General features: G+C 42.1%; 1 protein-coding gene and 1 non-coding gene across 3 annotated transcripts in view; one reads left to right on the top strand and one right to left on the bottom strand.

Moving 5' to 3' along the window:
- The window catches only part of PKP2 (plakophilin 2), a 94,503-nt gene that overhangs the window by 68,032 nt on the left and 11,489 nt on the right, over window positions 1-14,982 (bottom strand). For both annotated transcript variants that reach the window (XM_025930514.2, XM_086713668.1), the window contains exons 2-3: window positions 11,108-11,220; window positions 9,677-10,377 (exon numbers count right to left, since the gene is read on the bottom strand). In XM_025930514.2, the coding sequence (XP_025786299.1) occupies window positions 9,677-10,377; window positions 11,108-11,220 (814 nt within the window). The remainder of the gene's footprint in view (window positions 1-9,676; window positions 10,378-11,107; window positions 11,221-14,982) is intronic.
- LOC112868033 (U6 spliceosomal RNA) lies at window positions 1,773-1,876 on the top strand. The gene has a single exon (XR_003224229.1). It is a non-coding gene; the product is annotated as a U6 spliceosomal RNA (small nuclear RNA).

Raw genomic sequence — 14,982 nt, 5'->3', positions numbered from 1 at the left:
ATAATTTATAGAGGACAAATAAAATTGCCACTTGTAAAACAATAACTCCCAAATGCCTCATTGAACTGGTTTTTCTCTCCCCTTTTATTTCTGCCTAGAGGGTAACTGGGTTAGGGGACCTATTATCACTGTGGATGTTAACACATTCATGCTTCCTTAAGCATTGACTCAGAGAAACCAGACTGAGGACAGCAAAATCTTAGAACTGTGGCTAAAGACATGCCTTAAAGGTATCCTAGGACTCTGGCTTCAAAAAGAGTACACCTGATTCATTACAGGTAATGGAGAATAAAAAAGACAGTGTGGCAGGGTGTTTTCCAGTATTTGTTAGCAAGCACAATGAATACAAGCATAGCAGGTTTTACTGTACCTTACTCTACTGCTTTGCAATACTGCTTTTTTAAAAACTGAAGGTTGCAGCAACCCTGTGTCCAGCCTGCCCATCAGTTCCATTTTTCCAGCAGCATTTTCTCACCTCATGTCTCTGGGTCACGTTTTGGTAATTCTCACGATATTTAAATTTTTGCTATGGTGATCTATAATACAATGTTACTATTGTATTTCTTGTGGGGCACCACAAACCACACCCATGTAAGATGACAAACTTAACCCAAAAATGTGTGTATTCTGACTGCTCCACCAACCAGCTATTCCCCCACCTCTCTCCCTCTCCTCAAGGCCTCCTTATTCTCTGAGACACGGATTGAAAGTAGGCCAATATTAACTCTACTGTGGCCTCTACGTGTTCAAGGGAAGGCAAGAGTTGCATGTCTCTCACTTCCAATCCAAAGCTGGAAGTGATCAGGCTCAGTGAAGAAGGCATGTTGAAAGCCAAGACAGGTCAGGCTCTTGGAGCAAACAGTTGGCCAAGTTGTAAATGCAAAGGAAAAGTTCTTGAGGGAAATTTAAAACGTTCTTGAAGGAAATTCAAAATCCACTCCACTGAACACACAAAGGGTAAGAAAGGGAAACAGCCTTATTGCTGATATGGAGCAAGTTTCAGCAGTCTGGATAGAAGATCAAACCGGCCCAACATTCAACCTTCTCTTAAGCCACAGCCTAATCTGGAGGAAGGCCCTGTCTCTCTTTAAATCTATGAAGGCTGAGAGAGAGGAGGAAGCTGCAGAAGAAAAGGTGGAAGTTAGCAGCGGTTGGTTCATGAGGTTTAAGGAAAGAAGCCGTCTCCATAACCTATAACTGCAAGGTGAAGCACTCGTGTAGAGGCTGCGGCGGGTTACGCAGAAGAGCTAGCTAAGATATTTAAGAAAGGTGGCCACACTAAAAAACAGATTTTCAATGCAGCAAAGCAGCTTTATATTAGAAGATGCTATTTAGGATTTTCATAGCTAGGGAGGAGAAGCCAGCACCTGGCTTCAAAACACAGGCTCTTTTGTTATAAGGGCCACTGCAGCTGGTGGTTTGAAGTCGAAGCCAATTCCTATTGACCATTTCCAAAATCCTAGGGCCCTTAAAAATTATGCTAAATCTACTTTGCCTGCGTTCTGTCAATGGAACAACAAACCCTGGGTGACAGCACATCTGTTTGCAACATGGTTCACTGAATTTTTAAGCCCACTGTTGAGACCCACTGCTCAGAAGAAAAAGATTCCTTTCGGAATATTGCTGCTCATTGACAATGCACCTGGTCACCCAAGAAATCAGATGGAGATGTGCGAGATTAATGTTGTTTTTATGCCTACTAACACAATATGCACTCCGCAGCTCACCGATCAATGAGTAATTTTGGGCACCTAAGTCTTATTATTTAAGAAATGCATGGCTTCAGGAGCACATATGCTAAAATTGGAATGATATAGAGATTATCATGCTCCTGAGCAATGATAACACGAATATTTGTGAAGAGGTCTATGGTTTTTAGAAGTCATGGGAATAAAATACACAACATAAGGAGTATAGTCAATGATACTGTAGTAGCGTTGGTGACAGATGGTAGCTACACTGTGGTGAACATAATGTATAAACCTGTTGAATCACTATGTTCTCTACCTGAAACTAATGTAACATTGTCAATTACACTCAAAAATTTATTAAAAAAATACACTGCATAAGGCTATAGCTTCCATAGATAGTAATTCCTCTGATGGAGTTGGGCAAAGTAAATTAAAGAACTTATGGAAAGGATTCACCATTCTAGATGCCATTAAGAGGATTCCTGATTCTGGGTGCCTGGCTGGCTCAGTTGCAAGAGCATGTGACTCTTGATCTCAGGGTCCTGAGTTCAAGCCTCATATTGGGTGTAGAGATTACCTAAGTAAATAAAACTTAAAAAATAAATAAGGAGCATTCCTGATTCATAGGAAGGGGCCAAAATATCAACATTAACAGAAGTCTGGGAGAGGTTTTTTTCAACCCTCATTGATGACTTTAAGGGGCTCAAGACTTCAGGAGAGGAAGTAACTGAAGGTGTGGTAAGAGCAGCAAGAGAACTAGAAGTGGGGCCTGTAGATGTGACTGAATTGCAGCAATCTCATGAACTTTAATAAAAGAGGAGTTGCTTCTTATGGATGAGCAAAGAAAGTGGTCTCTTGAGATGGCATCTACTCCTGGTGAAGATACTGTGAAGACTGTTGAAATGACAACAAAGGATTTAGGATACTACATCAACTTAGCTGGTAAAGCAGCAGGGTTTGAGAGGATTGATTCCAATCTTGAAAGACGTTTCTACTGTGGGTAAAACGCTATTGAACAGCATCACATGCTACAGAGAAATCACTCATGAAAGGAAGAGTCCATCGATGGAGCATGCCTCATTGTCTGATTTTAAGAAATTGCCACACAATACAGCCACCCCAACCTTCAGCAAGCACCCCCGTGACCAGTCAGCTGCCATCAACTTCGAGGCAAGACCCTCCACCAGGAAAAAGATTACAACTCTCTGAATGCTCAGATGATGGTTAGCATTTTTGAGCAAGAAAGTATTTTTTAAAAAATTTTTAATGTTTATTTTTGAGAGAGAAAGAGACAGGCAGACTACAAGTGGGGGAGGGGCAGAGAGAGGGAGACACAGAATCTGAAGCAGGCTGCAGGCTCCAGGCTCTGGGCTGTCAGCAGAGAGCCCGACGTGGGGCTTGAACCCACAAACTGTGAGATCATGACCTGAGCTGAAGTCGGATGCTTAACTGAGCCACTGAGGCATCCCAGCAAGAAAGTATTTTTTAATTAAGGTATGTACACTGTTTTTTTAGACAGAATGCTATTGCACATTTCACAGATTATAGTGTATACATAACTTTTGTATGCACTGGGAAAACAAAACATTCACTTTATTGTAGTGGTCTGGAACCTAACCCACCATACCTCTGAGGTATGCCTGTAAATTCTCTCTTATATCAGGCCAACCCACTAATGTATGCACGTGTGCACATGTGAGCGTGTATGGTATTGTGAATGTGTGTGTGAGTGGGTATAACACAGGTGTGGAGATAAGAGTAATGGGACTCATGACTAAAAACCAATACCCAGTGTTTCTGATACACATGTTCAAACATACAAGTGTTATGTCATGAGTACAAGGGTATTAAGAATGAAGCAGAACAGTTTTGGCATCTGTACTGAGAATTATATAATGATCACATATTTTAAAATGTTGTGCCTCAGGAGTCAATTTAATGGGTAAAAATGTAGGCTATTATCATTAAATCCAGAATTTGAGTCACTTTTATTTAGTAGAAATATATCATTTAAAAGAGATGGAAATATTTTACATGCATGGACTCCAATACCTTTACAGAGAAATTAAAACTGTAACAGTCTCAATCTCAGTGGCAATTTTAAATCTTTACCATCCATCACTACAGGTGCTTCAAATGATGGAAGATTATTTATAACATAAGAATAGCCTTCTGTTCGATGCAGTTTTTTTTTTTAAGACTAAGCCTTTAATCCATTTCATAAGTCATACACGATGCAGCAAAGTTTGAATTTCCCAACACTCTTAACACCCACAAATAATTCCATTACTCCTTTATTTTCCTGAACATGATTCATAAAGAAGCTCTCTATCCACTGCTAATCAATCCAGTGCTACTTCATATTATCATTGAAAACAATTCCCAAACTAGTTTGAGCCCGTATTGGGTGCCGCTGTCAGTGCAGAGCCTGCTTCAGATCCTCTGTCCCCCTCACTCTCTGCCCCTCCCCGCTTCGTGTTCTCTCAAAAATAAAAATGAACATTAAAAAAAAAAAATTCCCAAACTGAAGGAGCACTTCCTCTTTAAGGTTTGCAACAGTGGTCAGGGTGTGGATTTTCTGTTTTGTTACCGTCTGTGCAGTCCAGTGAAATCTTTGCGTGTCCCTATCCCCAGCTAGACCTATTCCAAATTTCCTCTATTCTCTCACAGCATTCCTCCCCACCCCTTCCCTCTCTCTTCCTCCTTCCTCTCTCTCTTCTTCCTTCCCTCTTTCCTTCCCACCCAATTACAAAGCACTTCCTGAAGCCTACAGAAATGTGCTTGGGAGATGGGGCTGGGGGGGGGGGCGGGGGCAGGGAGGAGAATCAGGAAGAGTAGTTGCACCTGGGCCCCATTTTCACCTGAACATATTCTCCAGAAGTCTTTTTTTTAACAACTTCAGAGAATGTTAAAATGATGTCAATGTATATGAAAAATGCAAGAGGAAGCATGTATGGTATCATTGGTCAGAATATGAGATGTAGGAAAAAATTAAAAATGGTACTTTTTCATGTGTGCTATCCTTCAGCAACCAGTGTTCCTGCCAGCTAACAACACAGCCCCACCCGAGGCAGGTCCCCAGATATTCTATGTATTAACGGGGCTACACCTCAGAGGGCCAAACAAACATAAGACGATGAATGGAGAGCTCCCGCGTGTGGTCAGATGCTCAGGAAATGCAATTCCTCCACTCTGTGAAGATTGAAGTGTGATGAAAGCACTGCTTTGGGAATATGCCTCTGGTGGAGATACATACTTCTAGAGGCCGTTTTGAGGGAACTGTAAGAGTCTTAGCTGAGGCAATAAACCCTTGAACTGGGCCATTAAAAATGGAAATGGAAAGAAAGATATAGCTGAAGGAGACTCGAATCAAAGAACTGAAGAGGTTGGTAATTAACAGGGATGTGGAAGAATTTTTCTGTTCTGTGCTGCTGTCACAAACTTCACTGGGTAATCCTACTAGAGATTCAATCTCTCTCCAGAGGCTCCATCTACTAATCTCAGAGCACAACGCTCTTTTGTTCTCTGAATTTCCATAACCTAGCACTTGATGATGTGTCTCATTTTCTTTTTCACTGATCCTCTCCATGCCGTTTCTACCTCTTGCAGTGCTGGGTACACAGGAGGAGCCTAATATTCATTTGTTGAACCACTAGTTCCCCACAGGTACGAAAATCATATTTTCAGAAAAACAGACCTGGAATGTTTTATTTGGTGATTTCTTAAACCTTTCTCAGCAGTCTGATTTAAACAGATACTGACTGTCTTTTACTCCAATGTCTTGGTTTTCAGCTACCTTAGTAACTGGCCAGCCATTCTTTTGGAAAGAAAGATCCATTGTTTGATATCTTATGTTATTATGTAGGTTTATAATTCTATCTAGCTACTCTGTAGGAATGTTCCACATACATGAAAGACCTCTTCTTTACACGTGGGGCTTCCACTAAACAAAAAGAAAGAAAGAAAGAAAGAAAGAAAGAAAGAAAGAAAGAAAGAAAGAAAGAAAGAAAGAAAGAGAAAGAAAGAAAGAAAGAAAGAAAGAAAGAAAGAAAGAAAGAAAGAAAGAAAGAAAGAAAGAAAGAAAGAAAGAAAAAATATAGATTCCAAAAACAGGGGCCAGAATGCAGGACAAAGGAGAACACAGGGTGTGGTCCCAGAGCCAGGGCTCTCAGGAGGCAGCCTGGAGAGCTGAAATGCCATGGGCACACTAAAGAAAGGGAGACATAGACACCATAAATCTAGGCATTAGGCATGGATGTCTCCTTGATCACCTATTCTTCTCGTTATAGGAAATACCTCTGACCCCTTCTCGTTTTATGAAGAGAACAAAAAATTTCTTTTTTTTTTTTTTATAGTGTTATTCTTTTTTTCAACGTTTATTTATTTTTGGGACAGAGAGAGACAGAGCATGAACGGGGGAGGGGCAGAGAGAGAGGGAGACACAGAATCAGAAACAGGCTCCAGGCTCTGAGCCATCAGCCCAGAGCCTGACGCGGGGCTCGAACTCACGGACCGCGAGATCATGACCTGGCTGAAGTCGGACACTTAACCGACTGCACCACCCAGGCGCCCCGAGAACAAAAAATTTCAAGAAGAGTTCGTTTTTATGATTTCTCTAGAATGGCAACTTAGGAACTGTCAAGAATATAAGTCCTTAAAGAAATTGTGGTTTATATACACAATGGAGTACTACATGGCAATGAGAAAGAACGAAATATGGCCCTTTGTAGCAACATGGATGGAACTGGAGAGTGTGATGCTAAGTGAAATAAGCCAAACAGAGAAAGACAGATACCATATGTTTTCACTCTTACGTGGATCCTGAGAAACTTAACAGAAACCCATGGAGGAGGGGAAGGAAAAAAAAAAAAGAGGTTAGAGTGGGAGACAGCCAAAGCATAAGAGACTCTTAAAAACTGAGAACAAACTGAGGGTTGATGGGGGGTGGGAGGGAGGGGAGGGTGGGTGATGGGTATTGAGGAGGGCACCTTTTGGGATGAGCACTGGGTGTTGTATGGAAACCAATTTGACAATAAATTTAATATATTGAAAAAAAAAAAGAATATAAGTCTTACCCTTTATTCTAAATTTCTTGACTCCCAAGTGTTCCTTCTATTCTTTTAGATAGGATTATTCTAATGAAACCTGCCCTGTCCATTACAACAATAACCCCAAATAGCATAGTTAATACTTCTAGAATCTGAGCAACAAAAAGAACTTAGACTGCAAAAAGTAAAGAGTTTCTATTTCATTTCCTCCTTCCTTAATTCTTGTGTTCTCTTGCCATATGTTTATACAGTGCCTATACTGGGCCTACCTCTGTTTTAGGGTACTGAGAATATGAAGATGATAAGACACTCACAGGAAGTTCAAAGTCTAGAGGGAAAGCAGGTAAGAAATGAACAACCACAATGTATTATTCTGGTAGAGACACCCACACAGTGCACCTATCTGGGGCATCTAAATTGTGAGGGGCATCATCAGGAAATAGGCAGTATCTGAGCCACATCCAGTATCATGAGTAGCCAGGCAAAACCAGAGCTACTGGGGGCGAAGAGACAGAGACAGAAAGAGACAGATGGCTAGATGGAAAAAAAGGAAGGCAGTAAGGAAGAAGAAAGTGAAGAAGTTTCAAGTGGTTGGTAGTGGGGGGGAGTGTGTGCGGATGGTGGTGAGAAAGGGTGAAGGAGAGTAGAAAGAGATGGGACTGGAGTGATAAGCGGAGGTGAAAACACGGGCTGGGCCATGTGTGCCATGCTGCATAGTATGGAAACTTGGTGGAATTATGGAAAGGTTATAATCTGGGCAGAGAAACAATTAGATTTGTGAAGATCATTCTAATGGCCAGAGAACAGTTCTCAGTAAGACCAGAGGAAGAGACATATGTGCAATGAAGACGGACAGAAGGGTAAAAATTTAAGGCCCATTAAGGAGGTTAAAATATGGTGATGTGACTGGGGAGGGGTGAAAATAAGCATGACTTCTAGGTTTGTAAATGGCACGACTTCAGTATAAGGAGATGGTTAGGAGTAGACAGTAAGGAGGAGCTAATAAATCTAGTTTTTCATATACTGAGTGTAGGATGTCCAGGAGGTTGCTGGAAATGCGTGCAGATCTAGACAGAATTCAGGATAGAGGATGGTTCTGAAGATAAAACTTTGGGAATCATGAGGATTCATGGTACACGGGCCTCTCTGGAAGAGCACCCAGACCAGGAAGAGGAAGGTTACTGAAGATGACCTCCCCGGGCATGCAGAAAAGGAGCACTCAGAGAATATGAAGATGTGGCTTGAGAGGCGAGTGGAAAACCAGGAGAGGCTGATGCCCTGGAAACCAATGGGAGAGAGAACTTCAGAGACCCTGCTGTCAAATGTTGCCCAAAGGCCGAGTATTATAAGGACTAAATATGTGTCTACTTTGGATGTACCAAAAAGGCAGCCATTGGTGAGGACAATGTTCCAGTGAAATGGTGGGGACTGAAGCCAAATGCAGCAGAGTGAGGAGACTGAGAAGTGACAGGGTGGCTCAAGAAGCATGGGGACACACAGATGGAGGAAGAGAAGAAGGCTAATTGTCAGAGGAAGTGGCATGAGAGTTCTGTTATTGCTAAAATCACTGTGTGAAAACTGTGCCCAAGCACAAATCTTAGGATATAGTAGGCATTTAATAAATTTTAAATTGTCCATTTAAAAGCCTTGATCAGCTTTTTCCTCCACAAATAATGACCTCATGCATTTTCTTCTAAGTATGTTCATATTGACAAAGATCAGCTTTCAATAAGAAATCTTAGAAGTCTTGGGGCACCTGTGTGGCTCAATCAGTTAAGTGTCTAACTCTCAATCTTGGCTCAGGTCATGATCTCACAGTTCGTTGAGTTCACGTCCCACACTGGGCTCCATGCTGAGAGTAAGAAGCCTGCTTGGGATTCTCTCCACCCGCCTCCAACTTTCAGTCCCACCCCCACTTGTGCTGGCTCTCCCTCAAAATAAATAAACTTAAGAAAAAAAAAAAAAAGAAATGCTAGAAGTCTCATGCTCAGTTTTGCTTTATAAAACATATTTCCTGCTTCAAGATTAGATGAATCCTAGTATCTTTTATCACCAGGGACTGCCCAGTCAATGAGTATTAAGTCAATTTCTCTTACAGGGATCATGAGATGACAACTTCCACTAAGCAATTTTAGAAATTAAAACAACCACATATTTAATGTTTTACTATAATAATACTACATCATTATTTTGGGAGTTACTGATTTAATAATCAAATAATGTCTCAACCTTTTTCTCTTAGTAACTTCCTCAGTTCATGAAATTTGTACTCCATCATTAAACCTGAATGAGTTAAGTTCCAAAGGAGATTAGATGAGCCATAAAGTCAATATGAGAGGCAAAAGAATGACTTAGAAAATTTGATGAATTATTCAGTATTGCCAAAAAAAATACCCTTCAAATCACTGCTGCTAGAATCAAAAAGTAAAAGCATCGGTATCAGCACCTAGAAATTAGCTGCTTTACTTACTTAACTCTCCATATTTTTAGTACAGTAGTCATCAAAATAGCATATGAAGTTCACTCTTAGCACGGGCAGTAAGCATTTTTTCCTTCTTTCCTTCATTTCAAGGAATGATTGAGCAAATGCATGCAATTACCCATTTCTTGGTCTACTCTGGAGTTAGCTCCCATTCAGAGCAGCTTTTCACACAGCCAAGGGGTGGCCAGCCCTTCAGCCGGCATCTAATTTGGAACAGATGGACAAAATGTCACATTTCCCCACAAAGCTGCCATAGGAACAGGTAGCTTGGCCCCTGTCCCTGAGGTAAATAGGCTAATCTGTCAATTAGGCAGCTGCCTGAAAAGTCATTATTTTAATCACTTATCTCTGGAAGCCTTTCTCTGCGGCCCCAGAAGTGCCAGCTCACACCCTAAGGCCTGTGGGAACAGAATGTGCTGGCACTGACTGTCCCACAGATTGACAAGGGGACTCACCCGAGCTGGGAGTCGGTGAAAGCGCTTCTCTCTGTGAGCATGTTCCCACTTCCTCCACCTGCTGCCACTTGGCCAACAGTCATGTGTGTCCTCCTCCCGCCTGAATCCACAGTGACACTGGGCCCGGCTTCCCTCACCATGCGAGTGCTGTGGAAGGAGCTCTGATGCCAGGAGGACCGAGAAGCCCTGTTCTGAGTGACAGGCTGCAGGGGCACCAGTGGCCTGACCTGCCCAGCGGCAGGCCCTGAAGTCAGATAGTTCTCTTTCTCCAAAAGGTTGCCCATGCTGTGACTGGTCCCGGGCCTGGGGTACGTGAGCACCACCGGGTTGACGGGAACAGGGTCAAAAACGGCGTCGTTAACAGAGCCGTACTGGTACTGTCTGTGGTAGGTGTCATAGTGGCGATGTTTGCTCATGGCTGCAGAGTGACTGAAACCAACAATCTCGGAACGAGCATATCTAGGTGGCAGAAGGAGGGTGGATCTCCTGCTGTCTTGGTGCCGCAAAGTGTGCCCGGTCTGGCTTCTGTGGCTGTACTGGTAATCACTGTGTGAGTAATGAATCCTCTCAGGGCTGCTGTCTGGAGAAATCTCAAGTCTCCTCAGAGGCTGCCTCAAGGATCGTTCTTCCATTGACTTCTGTGAACTGTACTGTGCGGTTCCTCTCCCCCAGCGATTTTCATAAGTGGCAGTGGTGCCTGGCTGCAGAGAAATCAAGTTTAAATGAGGCATAAATCAGTTTTCATCTCTGTTGAAGACCAACTACTCCATGACTATTAAATAAGATGTCTGTGTCTCTGAATCACATGAAGAGGTTGGCCCCTTTTCTAAAAAAGAGACTTCGTTATTTGTACTAAGTTTTGCACTAAGTTTTTTGTACTAAGATTTGATACTATTTTATTACAAAAAAATTTTTTTAATGTTTATTTATTTTTGAGAGAGACAGAGAGAGAGCAAGAAGGGGAGGGGTAGAGAGAGGGAGACACAGGATCCAAAAAAGACTCTGCACTGTGAGAGCAGAGAGCCCGACGTGGGGCTTGAACTCACGAACCACGAGATTATGACCTGAACTAAAATCAAGACGCTTAACTGACTGAGCCACCCAGGTGCCCCAGATATGACACTATTTAAAGTCCCCGGTTTTCCATGGTGTCCACACAAAAGCAATCTTCATATAATTCATCTAGGAAATGGCAATATTTGGGAAAGATAAATATTAAAAAATAATCAATGGAAGGGGTGCCTTGCTGGTTCAGTTGGTAGAGCATGTGACTCTTGATCTCGGGATCATGAGTTCAAACCCCACGTTGGGCACAGAGCTTACTTAAAAAAATAAAAATAAAAAAAATAAAGATCTACAAAAAAATATCTATGGAAGCTTAAAAATGTTCTCATGGTAATCTGATAAGTAGGTTATTCTTTGGTATCCTACCTTTAGCATGTCATAGGTTTTAGTACCAGGAGAACGTCCACCGGCAAAATCATTTTCAACCAAGTGCAGGTTATAGACGTACTCAGGAACACTGCTGGTTCGGTGAAGATTTCCTGCAATCAAGCATATAGTAAAATATTAAGTAGGCCAACTGGTAGTTAAGGATTATATAATAATAGTGTACTTTAAATTTAAGTAATTAAGACCAATACCAAGTATTAGTGTTTTTAAGTGTTGGTTTAACATCACCCTTAGATGTGGGAAGTGAAGAAAGGTTTCACAACATTCTTTATGAGCTTTTCAAAATGAAAGTTGAAAAATAAAAAAATATTTTTAAAAATTAGTTATTACTTTTTTTTTTTTTTTTTTTGGTAAGAAAAAGGAACAAAGGGGAGAGAAGATTTTCACAAAGATCCAAAAGTGTTTGTTATAATACTGAGGAATTGGGGAATCACTTATTGGCTTAGGTGGTCCGTCCCATAAATTTTCCATTTCTTAAGTCAGAGGAGAACTTTATTCCCAGGGCAGGAATTCAGAAGCTTCCTGAGAAGGATGTAGGTGTAGGCAATAAATATAATGGTGACAAATATAACAGTGACTCAACACTACTAGATAAGACAGCTTGTAAAAAAAATAAGGTGGGTCACTGGTCAAAGAAAACATAGATCAGCTTAAAAAGGGCCAAGCCTGGGGTTGAGGTATTTGGCAACATGAGTTAGGCAGGAGACGAAAATCAACCTCAGAACTATAGATGAGTGCTTTTGTGTACTTACAAGATTCTCTCTTAGTTTGGTGGTCTAATTCAGCCCACTCCTCTACAAACACAGTAGGAGGCAGCCCTCCCTGCTCACTCTGTGGGGCTGTAGGGCCTTCTCAATGGATGCAGATCTCTTAAAATACTTCTCTTTGAGGAGGGGGTGGTAGAGGGCAGTGTTGTGACCCTCTTCTACCTCCTTTATCTTTTTCTCAGTTTTTTTTTTTAATGTTTATTTATTTTGAGAGAGAGAGCAAGCAAGCAGGGGAGGGGTAGAGAGAGAGGAAGAGAGAGAATCCCAAGCGGGCTCTGCGCTGTCAGCGCAGAGCCCAATGAAGGGCTCGAATCCACGGAATGGTGAAATCACCACCTGAGCCAAAACCAAGAGTCGGATGCTTAACTGACTGAGCCACCCAGGCGGCCCCTTCTCTCAGCTTTGTGTTTGTTCTTCTTTTATAATCTCCCACTGCCTTAAAAATAATAATAATGATGATGATAATCCAAACAATCACAGATCTGGGGCGCCTAGGTGGCTCAGTCAGCTGGGTGTCCAACTTCAGCTCAGGTCATGATCTTACGGTTCGTGAGTTCGGGCCCCACGTTGGACTCTGTGCTGGTGGCTCATTGTCTGGAGCCTCCTTTGGATTTTGATTCTGTGTCTTCCTCTCTCTCTCTCAAAAATAAATAAGCATTAAAATTAAAAAAAAAATCACAGATCCGTAAAACTTAGGAAATTTCTGGTTCCCTGATTTTAACCAAAATTTCCTTTTCCTTTAAAAATCAGAGGAAAAAATACTCAATGAACTCTCTCAGGTTTCAGACTCATAAAGGATGTGGAGAATAAAACACAGGCAGTTGAAAGGGCGGGCCTACGCCAGCCGACTCCATCTTGTTCTGTGTCCTTCACCTTGACCACACCTCCTCCCCTTGAGTAACCCCCCCTCACCTGCCTAACAGGACTCGGACCCTTCCCCAGGACCCTTCCCCAGCCAATCGGCTGAGGCCATAGCCATTACCTCACCAACTGCCCCCAGGCCCCAATAAAACCTTTGTCCTTTTGAAACTCGCTCTCACTCTCTTTCCCTGGTATCTCACCGCTGCGTCGGTGCAGGTAGGGGATTGAGCTGGAGCTAGCTCGAATAAAGGCTCTTTGCTTTTGCATCGGACTCGGCTCCCTAGTGGTCTTTGGGGATCACTGGGCATAACAGCAGTGTCTTTCCAACACCATTGGAACATACCAACATACTTTCCCAACAAGATTATTATAAAGTCGAAATTTCAAAGGCTAACAATAGATTCACATTTTTTAAAAATAGAATCACATATTTTGAGGGGGTGGGGGGATTGAGATTGTTGTTGTCAGAGAACTAAAAAGTATGAATCCATTCCAAATTATGTTAATACATGTGTCTTATTTCCTGGAGCCAACAAACCTAGCCGGTAAACAGTTTCAGGCCTCAAAGGGTCCTGAGGGGTTAGGGGGGACAGCTACAGGCTTATAAGTGTCACCTTTCTATAGACCATGGAAGGTGAGGTAAGCCAGGCATCTGCTGTTTCTAGAGCCTGGTTTCTCCATAAGGGCAGGCAAACGGCCAGATAGCCCCTTATTTTTAACCTCAATGACAGAGAATGTCTGGAACCTGGGCACCGAATGAGGGAAAGGAATTCTCTACAACCCTAGAGCAAAGGCTATGAGGCCTTAAGGGCTCAATTCTCAAAACCTGCCTGAGGCTCCAGGCTGGTTTGCAGAGGCTGTCTTAGGCCCCACAACTCTGTCACCCCTGCTCTCCACCCCAGGCTATCAGAAAAGCAAGGCAGCAAGGGTCCTGCTGGTGTGGAAAAGGAGGCTGGCTGGCAGGTCCAGGGAACATCCTGGCTCTAATCTTGAAGGGTCTGGGACCAAGATGCCCTCAGCACTAGGGATGTAGAAAGGCAGGAGAGGCTGGGGGAGAGGCAGGAGCATGCTCAGACTGTGCCCGACTTCAATAAAAGAGAAGTCTTTTTTACAGACGTTACGGCCAAGTAGAAAATTATTGGTTACCTGATATATAAGAAATCATATTTATTGTCTTTCAAAAAAGTAGTTTCAAAATTTTAGATTATATGAAAACTGAATATATGAGTCAGGGACAATCTAGACTGGGAAAATATTAATGACATATGTGGATGGTAGCTAGAACAATGAATTCCAGTGACATGGTGGAAGATGTAAAGGTGCCATTAAAAAAAAAAAAAAAAAAAATGGAAATTTCTTCCAGGGCCCCCTCCAGCCCATGATCACCTGCAGTGTTAAGTATTACCCTTGCCCTACTTCCAGGAACAGGTAGACATTCTAGAAAACAGTTAATAGGGGGCTACTTCCGTTTTCAAGCTGAGATTCCTGCAAGGATATTTGAAATGTGTTAAGAATCTTTGGAAAAGATCCAGTGAAACAATGTATCCTACCAGAACAGGTTTATCAGTGAGTTTTATCATCAGGCCTACTTAAGTAAGATGTTTAACTCACAGTGTTGCTGGGGGCTATAAGGCTTTTTAAAGGAACTTACATGAGCTCCTTATAGCTCAATATTACTTGCTTTTGAAAAGAGCTCAAATTATGTTTATATGTTTCTTTTCAATATGCCTGTGATGCAGTCAGCTACTATCACCTCCTTTTATAAACAGGGAAACTTAAGTGACTTGGTTTATTATTTTTTTTAATACTTATTTATTTTTGAGAGAGAAAGAGAGAAAAACACAGGGAAGGGAAGGGAGAGAGGGAGACAGAGGATCCGAAGTGGGCTCTGTGCTGACAGTGGAGCTTGAACGCAGGAGCTTCTGAGGTCATGACCCGAGCCAAACTCAGATGCTTAACTGACTGAGCCACCCAGGCGCCCCTAAGTTACTTGCTTCAAATTGCAAAGCAGTTTTGTATCACGTTTGAACTCTGGGTCTCATTTCTACTGGTCTCTGCTATTTGACTGCACTGTGGTCTTTGTGTAATTGCCATTTGCCAAAGCTCTGGTGGGATTATCATCATAGGTTTGGATGTGAAGACCAAAAGCAATCATTCTCTTTCCTTGAGAACCTTTATCTGGGTAACTCCAAATACTCTCTAACTATTAAATCTTTATTTCCCAAC

The sequence above is a fragment of the Puma concolor genome, chromosome B4 (genome assembly GCF_028749965.1).
Source record: "Puma concolor isolate L17-30 chromosome B4, mPumCon1.1.hap2, whole genome shotgun sequence".
Classification (NCBI taxonomy): domain Eukaryota; kingdom Metazoa; phylum Chordata; class Mammalia; order Carnivora; family Felidae; genus Puma; species Puma concolor.
Note: the sequence above shows the minus strand (reverse complement) of the source record. Positions and strands in the feature narration are given on the sequence as shown.